General features: G+C 46.1%; 4 protein-coding genes across 4 annotated transcripts; 2 read left to right on the plus strand and 2 right to left on the minus strand.

Moving 5' to 3' along the window:
• Positions 1-4,804: 4,804 nt before the first annotated feature.
• On the plus strand, positions 4,805-5,428 carry PGRI_081780 (uncharacterized protein; the record flags this gene model as incomplete). Its single annotated transcript, XM_040795892.1, has 3 exons — positions 4,805-4,913; positions 4,966-5,028; positions 5,100-5,428. 3 exons carry the CDS (start codon positions 4,805-4,807, stop codon positions 5,426-5,428), a joined length of 501 nt encoding a protein of 166 aa, XP_040651458.1.
• A 160-nt stretch (positions 5,429-5,588) lies between these two features.
• Positions 5,589-7,507, minus strand: PGRI_081790 (fungal specific transcription factor domain-containing protein; the record flags this gene model as incomplete). The annotated part of the gene is made up of 4 exons (XM_040795893.1): positions 5,589-6,075; positions 6,768-7,168; positions 7,221-7,426; positions 7,480-7,507. The coding sequence occupies 4 exons, from the start codon at positions 7,505-7,507 to the stop codon at positions 5,589-5,591; spliced, it is 1,122 nt and encodes a 373-aa protein (XP_040651459.1).
• Positions 7,508-9,288: 1,781 nt separating this feature from the next.
• Positions 9,289-11,002, minus strand: PGRI_081800 (putative nonsense-mediated mRNA decay protein Upf3; the record flags this gene model as incomplete). The annotated part of the gene is made up of 2 exons (XM_040795894.1): positions 9,289-10,693; positions 10,755-11,002. 2 exons carry the CDS (start codon positions 11,000-11,002, stop codon positions 9,289-9,291), a joined length of 1,653 nt encoding a protein of 550 aa, XP_040651460.1.
• A 477-nt stretch (positions 11,003-11,479) lies between these two features.
• Positions 11,480-12,926, plus strand: PGRI_081810 (dipeptidase; the record flags this gene model as incomplete). The annotated part of the gene is made up of 3 exons (XM_040795895.1): positions 11,480-11,687; positions 11,751-11,963; positions 12,019-12,926. 3 exons carry the CDS (start codon positions 11,480-11,482, stop codon positions 12,924-12,926), a joined length of 1,329 nt encoding a protein of 442 aa, XP_040651461.1.
• Between the last annotated feature and the right edge of the window lie 825 nt (positions 12,927-13,751).

Genomic DNA, 13,751 nt, shown 5'->3' on the forward strand with positions numbered 1-13,751 from the left:
CCTGACTTTCTGAAGTCGACGGGGTGGAGGGTCAGCTTGCTTCCTCCTTTCGTTTTTTTGTTCCACTGCGTCTTTTATTACAACCACTTCCATAATGGATCCGCTTATCCCCTTTCCAAGGCAGGCTGCCCTCCCTGCTTCCGGCGTCTGCCTAGGTTCTGTTTGTTTTTATATTGTTCTGTTACTTTTTATTACTTTTTGTTTGGTTTGGGTTTTGGCTTCTTGGTTTCGGAACATCACGGAACGAAAGGTGAAAGAGTTGGATTGGACTGGTATCGTTTTGACCAACTCGTTGATTTCGTCCACATCGCTTCCTTCGGTAGCCTCCAGGCGACTTTTTTGTAATTAAAGGGATGAAACCAACGTTCAACTCTAGAAGTTGAAGGCTCTTTAGACCATAGATATCTGTATTGTATATAGCGTAGCAATTTTGATGCTACGGCATATATACTATATGCATATCAAATAGATAATTATATGCTAGAGGCTACACATCAGCCCACTGGAGAAGGTCGCTCGGCATGGGATCGTTCATCTGATATCCCACGGCTTCTTGTTACCACCGCTGATGCACTCTACAAGATCACTCTATGTGATGGAAGGGTAACAAAGTAACTAAGTAGGTGGATTAGAAAAGTACAAACACAAGTCGGAGGGAAGAACCCCTCCAGTGGAAGCAGTGTAGGCACCAGCGCCCTTCCCGCTATTTATACAGCTAAGAAGAAAGAAGAAAACGAACAAAAAGTAAAATATTAAGAAAAAAACTCCCACACTTGAGTGGGTCAAGTGCGTTGAATTGTTGCAACCACTCCTAGATATCGTTGATCACCGCGAGAATATGATCAAATTGTGCCTGGTGGTCCTCCACCGTGGCTTGTGGGATAAATGACCGAGCGGGGACGACAAGGTCAGGGAAGTTGTCCGCTTGGATGGCACTGTGGATGGCGGCATTTCGGGAATCGTCTAAGCCGACCTCCATCTGCATTTGCCGAACCTGCTGCTCTAGACTTTGGATTGCCGTTAGGCCGCTTTCAGCCTGCTCCTGATGGGTGAGGAGGCGAATTTCCAACGATGATTGGGAGGAACGGTTCCGTTGGTGGCCCCGGGAAGTTTCGGGATCGAGGGGCAATGGAAAGAAACTGTAGCGGACGGCTCACCCATTCCACTGGCAGTTTCCACATGCTGTAACGACGCGATCGATATCGTGGAAACGGGCGCACTTAGCCCAGGAACCATTGTTTTGCAGACAATTAGTGCACTCTTGTTGGGAAACTTCTCCCACAAGCTGAATCAAAATCGATTCAACATTTGCGGCTTTGCTGCCGATCCGCTCGTCTAGGCGTTAGCCAGTGTAATGAGTGGTCGATCGTCGTAGCAGCTCCCTCACTGGAATCTCTTCCTGTCTCCCTGACCTTTGGAAGGTTCAGGAGATGGACCCCAACGGGCAGGGTGCTGATCTTCATAGGGATAGGGAACACATCATAGTTCCTGATCGGAACTCGTTGGTGCAGTGGGCGTGAAGGACCCAGAAGGAGTCCCCCAACTCTGCATATGGACGGAATGGGGGGTTCGCTGTCCAGGACAGTGCAGTAGTCAAATATCAAAGTTATACATGGAAAAGTCGTTTGCACAAAGCCTTTTTCCGCCTTTTCTTCTTGCCGTCGACCTACTTAAATAGGATGATATCTGAAAAGGCCACTAGGCATACTATTGAAAGGACCACTGAAAAGACCACTGAAAAGACCACTGAAAAGACCAAAAAGAGTTCATAGATCCGCTTATACAGCCAACTATTCGTATCCCAGCTTTATTTGCAAATAAAAAACACAAAAACATACAACAGTGAGGATTCGCTGGTGGTCACCCACCCAACTACTAACTCACCGGCGTGTGGCTTAAGTACGGCTGAGCGGACGGGAAGCCCTGTTTTCCACACCCTATGGTCGTATGTATTAGATTAGGAGTGGGAGAGAAATATAAAGTGAAAAAAGGCAACTTGGTAGTATAGTGATATCAACCTTGGAATGAAGCTTTTGTTACATTGTAAATATGGGGGTATATGTGTGTTATTAATCTCCTAATTTATTTATGGTAAATACATGCAAAATCAATTTCAAAATAGAAGACTGATTATGAAAAGTTATCGAATGTGAAATATATATTTCTACCGTACTATTCTAACGGCTCTATACACACGTCGTAACTACATGTACTCTGAAGATGAGCATATCGTATATATTTGATATGTTTGTTCTGATCCATGTCACATCACATTCCTTGGCTCTGGCCCTCTTCTCAATCTTACTCTTCTATTCACCCTCTTCTCACATCAACATGCAACATTGCCCATCCCGCTTTAAAACCTGACCACAGAGAGTTTACATAGGCTAGTGTAAGCGATTTCAGACATGTCTATCACCCCGGAGCATTCTGTGAAACAAATACTTGCTGTGCCATATACTCAAAATGCGGGAACCAACCATTGATGTCTCTACCTCTTGGTATCCCCTGAGAAATCTGTCCAAATTGATTGTCAGCCAAGCTATAGTGCCCCAAGCACCGTGCTTCGAGGGGGTTCTAAAGCCAATTTCATTGTTTCTGAGTTGATGCATATGGTGCCCGATGATGCCTAAGCCGAATCCATTATCGATGTCACATCCGGACTTTCTGTCTCGCGGATTTACGATTTGCTTATTGAGAACGGGCGTCACAAATATGAATTTGGTGCAGATGGAGTGGGGTGCAGATACTGGACTACTGATCAACTCAATCTTCTACAACAAGCCTAGTTTGCCGCAAAATTCTGTCAAATCATAGCAGCAAAATCTGCCATACAGGAACTGTGGCCAAAGCAGACACCCCTTGCTCTTGACCCGGGGCCTATTACCTATAAGGCTCGAGGATGTGAATTAGGTAGTTAGTAGGAAATGAGTGAAAGGGGCAAAATTGGGGAGACGATCGGAAGTTATTACCTCTCAATATCTATTTCTCTCCATCAAGTAGCTTAGATGCCTATCTGATCGATTTCTTTGTGCGTGGAAATGTATCTAAGAAATTTCCCCCAATCCAACACCTGGACAGCCTAATCCGGCACACATTTTCACTGTAAAATTATTCTAAAATATGATACAATACAGACCGCTAGTCTACCTCACTGCACCCTGGTGAAATTTACAAAGTGGAGAGTGAACTGCTCATTCTGTTCGTTTCTTTGAACACTTTGATAATAGCCTGGCATACGAGAAGAAAGGAAAGACTGCATATTAGAAGGGATTTGAGATCCCATCATGTGGAATCGTGATATTTGTCGTCTCCGAAGACACTGTACTATCTGATTTCTTTCTTTTCTGATTCTTTTTTTCCTCCCTCGGCACGTATGCTCACGAGAGACGTTCTGTATGAACACCCGTTTCTATCAAAGAAACTTTGAAACGAGACTTGTGAGAAACGGTGTAAATTTCCTCTAGTTTAAAAAAAATCTACTGGTGTCTTTGTTCCTAATAAAAAAACACCATAGCCACACACCAATCTCTTCCTAGCAGTTCATAATATGAAAGAAATACTAATTTTATATTTACATTTAATATGGGAGGCCAGTCGAGTCAAAGAGCTGGTCGAGTCAAATGACCTAATGAAATTAATATCTTGATTCAGGTACTATTCCACAGGTATAAGAAGACCATCATTTGCTTCAGAGAATCTAAAAATTTACTACCTCATCTCGTCTTTCTTGGAGATGGTTTTGATGATCGAGTGCACGAGCTTCCCTCCGGGGCTTCGGATCTATTCAAGTTGAAATTGGGACTATCGTCGAAGCACCATAGTTTTTAGCAATCCCTCAGTTTCTTCCAAGTCATTATATCCGATGAGGATATCAAGAGCACCGTATTCCTTCAATTCGTACCCAAGGAAATAGTGAGTGAACACTATTAATACCACCCCGTTATTTTTACATGCTCACTTATCCAAGTTACCCTACGTCCCACAAAAGACATCAACCGCAGAGACTGGAAAGAAGGACAGCGATGATCTATTGTACATCTCCGATAAAGACTTGCTCGTTTACATGGTTATAAATTACGACATGAGCACGGAAACACGAAAGCCACGTGAAGATGTGGTAACGGTCCAAGAATTCCTGCAACATCTCCAATCGAAAGAACCAGTTAATTTCTCGCCTCAGCAAAAGGAAGCTTTGGTCAGCGGATTGAATTGGCTTACGAAAAATAACTGATGGGATAGAGAGTGGTGGATACAGAACTTGGGTCTTCATTGAAAAAAGAAACGCACCGTATCAGAATGCATGGGCAGCTTGATTTATAACTTCAATGATAGAATACCCAATTCCAGGAAACAATTTCTGTTCGCACATCAAGTCAAATTAGTTCCTCAGTTATTACAATAAGCAGTCAGTTAGAGGGTTGATACGGTTACAGTGTATAGTACTCTTAGTTTATAGGACTAGTTTGACTGAGCGCCTATTCTGCCAGGAAGTGCTATATAGCAATAGCCCAAGATCACCCTCGATAACCGAGTAGAGTGGCCTTAATTTGAGGGTATTAAGGGTATTAAGTTTATAATATGTTAAAGAAAAGAGAAAAAATATATAAGTATATATTATGCTATTATTACACAGTTAGGCCAAGTGTCAGCAAATGCAGGGTCTGACCGCGTCACCCTGTTGTCTGACAATGAGATATAACTGCTCAATTGTACACCTAGCCTTCCCCAGATCTTCTTCCCAGAATTATCTCCAATGAGATTAGATATCTTATGGGTCAACATGACTTTGGCCTTGCAAGCCATGGCTGCACTCTCCCAGTCAGAACTGCAAACGCGCTATCCAACGGGATCATTCTCGATTCTTGCTTACGGTGTCGCGTCTGAGGGGATCAACGTTTTTTATTCTGATGGTAACTATGGTTTCCCACATGAGTCTGATGCCCCATTTGACCTGATTCCTAGGACTCGCATATGTCGGCGACTCTTCTCAGTGGGTGTCTGGATCGGTGACGACCGACGTTACATGTAGGGTTTATATTTCTCTTCCACATCATTAACTGTGTCTTTGAACAGGAAAATTGCTAATCCTCTACTAGTCGTCTTCAAAGATTCCCAAATCATTGCCACGGCCACTAACAAAGATTACACCTTTGACGCTGACACATTCCTCTACGTCCGTCCAACATCCAATAAGGTGCTACCTGTGGGATTCACTGGGAACGATGTTGATACACCAGACGATGCAAATGTTGATCAATTTCTTTTTTATGGGAGGTATCTCATGTGGCAAAATGAAGATGGACTTTTGTACGATTCGTTCCGTCTGAAGGAGACGGAAGTTGGCGATATTTATCAGCTCTACTGGAACACTTCAAATCTTTACCCTCCTGGCTTCTTGACTCCAACTGTGAAGTCGTCTATTTAGAAGACATCGAATCTATATCTCGCATTTCCTCATTTTTGAGAGCATAGATAGTGATGCAGTCCCGTCAAGCATTATAGTTCGTCAAATCCGAGTAAACTAGTGGACGTATCTAATAAGTAGCGTTATACGCTATATGCCTGCCTAGTATATGTATTTTATATCATATTGTAGTCGATTCGGCAAGAAATGGGAAACTATCCCATAACGGTAAATCCATGCCCTCCCAGTCAAACAAAGTTCCATCCATCATGGAGGGTGTCACAGTCGCAGCGGCGCCATCGTCCGAATGCAACAACGGGTATGATGTGAGACTCTGCGGTCGAGTTGTGGTCGCAGTTCTCACTTCTTCGTCGTCTCCCTCAGTTTGTGTGTGTGGTGTTGCTGGGGTATCGTTCAAACTAAATATCCGACTGACATATTGACTCCGCCGCTGGCGAGCTTGCGCTGCAAGTCGCTGGCGTTGTTCATTTATAGCTGCCTGTAGCATTGTTATTATCTCTAGGTAGTGAGCTGCCTGGGCGGACTGCGATGCCAGCATGCGTAAGATGGTCAGAGCACCACGGAATACATCATCGATCTCAGAATCCACGTCACGGTGGGAGAACATAGAGAATCCGAGAACAAGGGCTGCGGCAAAGATAAAAGCTCTGCTTGATGTTAGTATTGAGTTATCAAATGTGTACTTGCGTAGACGAACTTGAGAATACACATATTCCGAAGAAGAAAACCGGATTTATGAACCTCTAGACAAGTCTGGAGCATATACACAGCAGAATCAATACATGCCGCTGCGAGCCGAGAATGGGCTGGGTCTTCCTTGGGCATCTCACTGCAGGGATCCCCGGTCGAGAGGTTGTGGTGTAACTGGGTCAGCTGGACACTCAAGGCCGAGATGAGGAAAGGTCGGGTGACTAAAATCACTGCAAAATGATATGAACATGCAACGTGCATGCTTCCAATTGTATGCTCCTGGAAAGTGCCCTGATCTTTGTGTTCTAAAGATGATGTCCTTAGAGATCGTGGCAGATATTCACTCCAGCTGTTTAATTTGCATAATAGCAGGTCTGCTTTCTCCGCAGATGCAGCCTTTTCACTGTAAAGACATATTATTATTTCGTCCAGGATCAAGGATAACTGATACGAAGCCACCAGGCTAGAATCGGTCGGTACGGTTCCAATCCAGCTAAGCTTTTGTCGATTCTCGGGCAATAGAGGTGATATAGCAGAAGGTCTTCCGAGAATCGAACTAACAAGCAAATCGAGAACACATAAGCTCATCCATAGTCGTGATCTATTGGGGGATTAGCTGGGTCAAGTATATCTTGCGAGAAGCTTTTACCGATCATTGCTCCCACCACTTTCGTTGGGGCTTATTGACCCTGGAGAGTCTGCATGAAAGCCCAGCGCCACTGCCGCTCGTGAAGCCACTCCCAGATACATGAATGCTGTGTTTCGACGGCATGCGCCCAGCATATAGAAGGACATGAGCAGAAATACTCGCATTAAATCCATGCTGGGATCTTCCAACATGTTGGCGAACGCCATACGCTGGCCACGAGCAAAGTAGAACCGCTCCACCTGAAGGTTCGTTGGGTCTTTTAGGCAGGATTGTGCTCCAATAGCAACCATAAGGTCTATGATGGCCGCCCTAGTCTTTTCCCGGTCGGTTTTGGGCTCTGCTGGGCCAATCAATGAAGATGAAATGTCGTTACTAAAGCTCAAATTGAAAAATCCGCTTGTCTTGCATGTTGTTAGTGATTTATCCACCATTTATAGTTTGCATCCATCCTACCGCTACGTGATAACTTTGGATGAATTGGCTCTTTTCATCAACATTGCAATATTCTTCGGAGAAATTCAATGGATCATGATGAGCTTCTTCCTCTAGCATATCCTCATTCCCACCATTATGGGAGAACTGTGAGGGCCCGATATGTTGGGTCACTGTATCCCGAAGCAATTGTAGAAATGACAGAGAGGCAGCTTTCCCGACGTACACTGCAGACACAGTCAATCAAATGATGGTATATGAGGGTCGCAAAATTCCATACCTCGTTCCCCTTGCAGGTTACGGAGCATGCGCGGATGCGTCCGATGCGTAACTTCAGGCGAGTGCGATCCCACCTCCAGTGTGTCAAATTCGGGATTGGACGTATCAACGTCATGGGACTGTGATAAGGGATTTTGTAAATCGGCTCTAATTCCCCTCCGTGTCCGAGATGGCTCAACTGCCGGTTCAGAAGGAATGCGGCTCCGCAGTCCTACATTTGGTAATGACTTGAATGGAGTGCATGAGCGGTCACGTCCTTTGTGAATACAGTTGCTGCATGGGAAATAACCACTGCAGCGCTTTTTGGATGCACGACAGGCAGTACATGCAGTGTTTGCTCGCAGCCGATTCGCTGGATGAACCTTGGGGCGTGGCATTGTTGAAGACTTGGGAGTCAACAAGCCTGGGGGTTCCAAGGTTGAGATCCCCGCGTATAGGGGATAAGAGATAAGAGATAAGAGATAAGCGGGTGCGGTCTACAGGTACCTAGGTATTTCGGAACAGACCTGAAGGATAATTACTATGTAGTTTTTAAAAATGGAAGCGTTCTGTTATTGGCAATCATTAGAAGAAATTGTAAAAGTACTGCAAAGTGTGATAGGCCCGGTGCAACAGGAACAGGGGGCTTTTAGGATATGCACACCATAGTAATATATCCAGATACTAGTAGAACTACCTAGGATATGCAACATTCAAAAGTACTGTGAACAGAAGCCTTGCCAAAAGTGATCTACCATTGCCAAAGCAAAACAAAGAATGGAGTCCTCCGTATGGAGATACAGAGTCCTTCCAGACGGAGGAATAAAAAATGAGAGTACAACATACATAATCCATATATTTCCGTAGACCAATAGAACAAGAAGAAAAATAAAAATTTAATATTAAATCCACTCTAGGTAAATGGGTTGGAATATGATTGGATAAAATACTAAATATGCTCCACTAACGACCCATCATGTAATGCCAAACAAAACAAACAGATCAAAATAGACAAACAATTGACCCTCTCGCTTAGCGTTAGCGTGAGTATCAAAGAATATAAATAAGGCCGGCACCCCGAACCTTCTTCTCTTTTTCAAGCGACTCTACGTATGTTCTCCCTCCCCCTACAGTTCCAACTGTATCTGAACATTGTGCTGACAATCTCCCAACAGTTCAAAGAATCACTTTAGAGTAGACGTCCCCTTTCTAAACTCTTTAAAAGAGCCACAGAATCTCCACCCTTGCTGATGACTACATGTCCTCGATGCCCTAAAGTGAAACCTTTTTACTTCCGCTTCGACTGTCACGCGTACTGTTCGCAGTGTCTGTGTTTCGGTCCAGGAAGTGGTGATGATCTTGACCTGGTCTCGACGTCTGACTTCGGTCGGTCGGTCCTGGTGGGTGTCGAGGAGGTCTGAAAGGTCCTCTTCCATTTCGGTTGTTGGTAAGAATTTCTGTGAGGGGTGTTTTTGGCAGATGAAAAATAAGAAGAATTTAATATTTTCAACTGGCTCTTTATTTCAGTTTGGTTCTGCTCATCTTCCGTAAGCTGGTGTAGACTGCAAGTAGTTCGTTACCTTGATCAGCCTGTAGCTATAGGTGGTCCGCATTTCGTTCCCATGTAATGAAGATGTTATTCCCAATGCAGATTTTACGCTTGGGACTCTGGCAATGCTGTCCTGACCTACCTGAATCATTTCACAATACTGTGTTGATACTCGCTTAATGAGCTAATCATAGTGTATCAAATCCATTGCCACGTCCATCATGTAGTTAGGTCATGCCGTTGGGTATCATATCTCGTGAACTGTTAACTAGTTGGCCATCCTCATTTCGCCTCGGTGCCTCCAGCTTTCTCCGAAGCTCCAGCACTGCCCTTGGATCCCTTATTCCGTGACCCACGCCCTCCACGAGATCCACGGGAGGAGCCAGCATTGCCTCCAGGATTACCGCCAGCTGAAGCGCTTCCAGCAGCTTCGGTAGGAGCCTTGACTTTATTGGCAGCGAAGCCCTCGCGGCCTTTTCGCGACTTTTCAATTCCTGGATTTTCTTTGCGCTCCAATACCACAACTTGACTCTGGGCAACCGACACGGGACTCGCGGCGATGGCTTTGCGAAGTGCTTCAGGTTCGGCAAAATCCACATAGCCGAATCCTTTCTTCTTGTCAATCTCGACCTTCGTCACCGCCCCAAATGGGGTGAATGCAGACTCTAGGAGTGCCTCGGTCACACCCTGGGAGGGGTTGGCGTGCTTGAGGAACGCTTGTTTAGCAGTTGATGGGTGCTTGGCTTTGCCGCCTTTAGTGGACTTGGCTGGTAAGGTTGCAGGCGGCGCGGCCGCATCGGGTCGCGAGGATGGATCGCTGTCCTTGGGCTTTGGAGTGTTAGCTGTGGATGATGCGGATTTAGGAGGCCTGGTGGTCTCTTTCTTAGGCAGATCGGCTGGTGGAATAGCCGAGTCACGAGAGCTGTCGTTCTTGGGTGACGCAGTATCAGTCGAACCACCTTTGCCGCGGCGTCGCCCACCAGATGTGGAGAGTCCAAGGTCACGCTGAAGGATCTTCGTGGCTACTGTGATACTTCCGCGCTCTCTCTTCCGCTCTAGAAATGTAGTTGTATCCTTTGCGGTGTTTGATGCGGTACTCGACTTGCCTCCCTTGGCGTTGGCAGCAGCAGCTTGCTTGGTTGCCTTGACAGAGTCCTTGCTTGTCTTTTCGCCTTTCGGCTTCTTGTCAGAAGAGGTTGTAGCCATTTCCTTATCACCCCGTTGCAAAAGCTTTTTCGCTTGTACTTTCTCTTGTTTTGATTCCTTGTCCGGTCGACCGTGCTTGGATTTGGACCCACTGCCGTCCTTTGACTTGCTGGCTTTCTTGTCTTTGATGAATTGTACCAGCGGGGTGGTCATTACGGATTCCTTTTTCTTGTCCTCACCATCAGCCGTGGAATCCACAGCTGCGGGCCTGGTAATGGGCTGGGTCAGACTTTCCAGGAAGGCGATGAAGTCGGAATCTTGATCAATCGTGCCTTGACGAGCATCCTTGCGTGACCGGCTTCCGGGTGTCTTAGCATAAGGTGCAAATTCCAGTGACGGAGGTCCAAGTAGAACGGGGTCATGTAGAGTGTTACGAGCATCCTGGAAAGAAGCCTGGCGCACGGCGTCTGAGAGCGAAGAGACACATTCGGTGGATACAACGTGGATGTATGCTCTTGACGGGCGAGATGGCTTGTTGGGACTGTATGAAGAATTCTATCAGTCCAAATGAACAGAAGATTGTGTTAGAGCGAGAATCCTACTCTTTCGACACCTTGCCAGGTTTGTACTGAAGCCAGTCGACGTTTCCTGCCCCAGCTTTCCACTTGTCACCGAGAGCACTCTCAAGCTCAGCCTGTGTTAGTCCGGGCGGCAACCGTCGAATGAGAAGTTTGAGACGTGGAGCAGGAGGCTTGGGCGTTTTCTTTGCGGGCGCTACAGCGCCCGACTTTTGCGTAGCTGCTGCCGAAATTGGGAGTAGACCGGCGGTGGTCTTGCTAGGCGGCATCATGGTGATACTTTTCGATATAGAGGGCCGAAGCTATGTTCTCTTTCCCAAAAACAAAGTCATGGAGAAATCTTAGAGGATGTTAAATAATGGAGCCAGCCCACTTTGTACAAGTTGACAATCGCCCGAGGGCATGGCATGGGGGTGAGAGCGGTGTGATTGGTTGAGAGGTCTTACCGCCTATCTGGTCAGTCAGCGTCATGAGCACGTGCATATTGCTAACATCAGGGCCCCGGAGGATAGAGGTAAAGCTTCACCTAATTCTAATTACTCAGTATATACCAACTACCGATACACATGTATTGGTATTTATCACGACTTTGCTATTGTTATGTTTTGATCAGAATGAAAATTCGGTGATCTCGACCTCGGATTGTCCGGCCCCGGGGAGCCCTCTGGAGGTCAGCCTTATCGATAAGCATCTTCTTCTCCTTGCAAGGACCAGATCACAGGTTCGACCTCACAACATCTCCCGACTAGATGTCCAAAATGAACGAGAAGAGCCCCGTCCTAGAGAGCCAAGGGGATGCGCCGGACTTAAGACAGAAAAAGCGCCCCTGCAATTTAATTTGGCTGTTTATTTGTGTCATTGTATCCATCGCTTGGTTCACACGATCCCACTCTTCCTGTCCTCCCCTAAGCATCGAGAAAAGGGCGGAGAAGATCCTATCACAGACTCCGTTGATCGGTATGGAGATTGGAGAGAATAGTTCATCTTTTGTGGACAATTATGACTGATGGCCTTCAACAGACGGTCATGATGATCTACCCATCTTGGTCCGGGAACTATTTCACAACCGCGTAAATGACCACAACTTCACTGAGGCTTTTGTTAAGGGGAAATTCCCCGGCCACGTTGATATCCCTCGATTGAAACAAGGTAGGGTTGGTGGTACCTTTTGGAGTGTCTTCGTGGCCTGTCCCGAAAATGGGACCGATTTCTCGGACGAGAATTATGCAGCAAGTAAGGGAGCTTGGTACGATGGTTGTTGCATAATATACTCACATTGGAACTATAGGCGTGCGCGAGACGATGGAGCAGGTGGATATCATGTCGAGGATTCAGCAAGCCTACCCCAAGGTCTTCTCGACCCCGCCCAATGGTACCACTGCCATGTCCGCTTTCCGCGAGGGAAAGATCATCTCGCCGCTTGGTATTGAGGGATTGCATTCCATCGGCAACTCACTGGCCCACCTCCGGATTTTCTATGAGCTGGGGGTTTCGTACGCCACTCTGACGCATAATTGCCATAATCGGTATGCCGACGCCGCTATTCTCGAACTTCCAGGCGGTGGAATAAAGAAGTCCGATCCTCTCTGGCATGGTGTCAGTGAAGAAGGTCAGAAGCTGGTATTTGAGATGAACCGCCTTGGGATGATCGTCGATTTAGCCCATGTCAGCACGGAGACCATGCGTGATGTGCTGGGTGCCGGAAAATCCGAATGGACAGGGAGCCGTGCTCCTGTGATTTACAGCCACAGCTCAGCCTATGCACTTTGTCCCCACCCGCGCAACGTACCAGATGACATCTTGGAGCTGGTCCGTGAGAAGGACTCCCTGGTTATGGTCAATTTCTCACCAGACTTTATTTCCTGCAAGGCTTCTGACCGCGATGATGGGATCCCAGACGCGGACCCCGTTCACGCCACTCTGGAACGTGTCACTGATCATATCCTGTACATTGGTAATCTTGTAGGCTTCGAGCATGTCGGAATAGGTAGTGATTTTGATGGTATTCCGACGGTTCCTCGAGGATTGGAGGATGTGTCCAAGTTCCCGAATCTGGTAAAGGAGCTGCTGAAACGAGGGGTCAGCGATATAGATGTAAGTAAAGTGGTAGGAGGCAATCTATTGAGGGTGTGGAAGAAGGTGGATGAGGTGGCTCTCGAGATGCAAGCCGAGGGTGCACTGCCTGTGGAGGACTAATCCTTGAAGTGCTCTTAGCTCATTTGATCATCAATTTCCTATGAGCGATGCTATGTTTGGATGTCATGGCTGGATTACGACCACAGAGCTTCGTGGGAGTGTGTGTTGTCAAAGCAAACTAACTTTATAAGATAGAGAAACCAACTATTGGAATCTTCATCTGAGATTTGATCAACTATCTATTGTGATCATAGCAGATCGAGCTGTTAACATGGGAGTTCACCTGTAGGCATTATAGATTCGAACCCGCTCTGGGTAATATTTCTGTAACCCAGCGTAGAAGAAGTGGATCGTGGTTTTCCTCTCATGTCATAGAAAATAACCATCTGCCCCAGATCCTATATCCGGAAAGTAGTTATCATTGGTTAATATGAGGCCCAAAAGCTCACGGACCGAGGTATACTCGTCTGACGATATCATTTGCTAGTACAGCTCTTCAGCCAGCTGACTAGATACATAAATCTTTCTCTGATATCAACACTGCCGTTCGCTACGCTGTTTGCTAGTTCAGACTGAGATATTTGCTTGCTAGTTTTCGACAATTTGTTTGCTATTTCACAGGGGTATAAATACCCTGTCTCTTCATATATTCTTCCATACAGATCTTCCATCATCACACTGCATGCTCAATAGCCTCTACTATTTCTCATTCACAATGATGTCCGCTCATAAATAGTACCCGATCGACAAGCCGCATCAGAATATTGATACCTGGAAAATTGAAATTGGCCCTGGCGCTTCTTGCTTCGTACACTCTCGGGGCAATTATATGGAGAATTGGCGATTTAGCAGTTGAGGTTAATTGCTTCTCTTGGTTAGCTGATT

Source organism: Penicillium griseofulvum, assembly GCF_001561935.1.
Source record: "Penicillium griseofulvum strain PG3 chromosome Unknown contig_78, whole genome shotgun sequence".
NCBI classification, from domain to species: Eukaryota; Fungi; Ascomycota; class Eurotiomycetes; order Eurotiales; family Aspergillaceae; genus Penicillium; species Penicillium griseofulvum.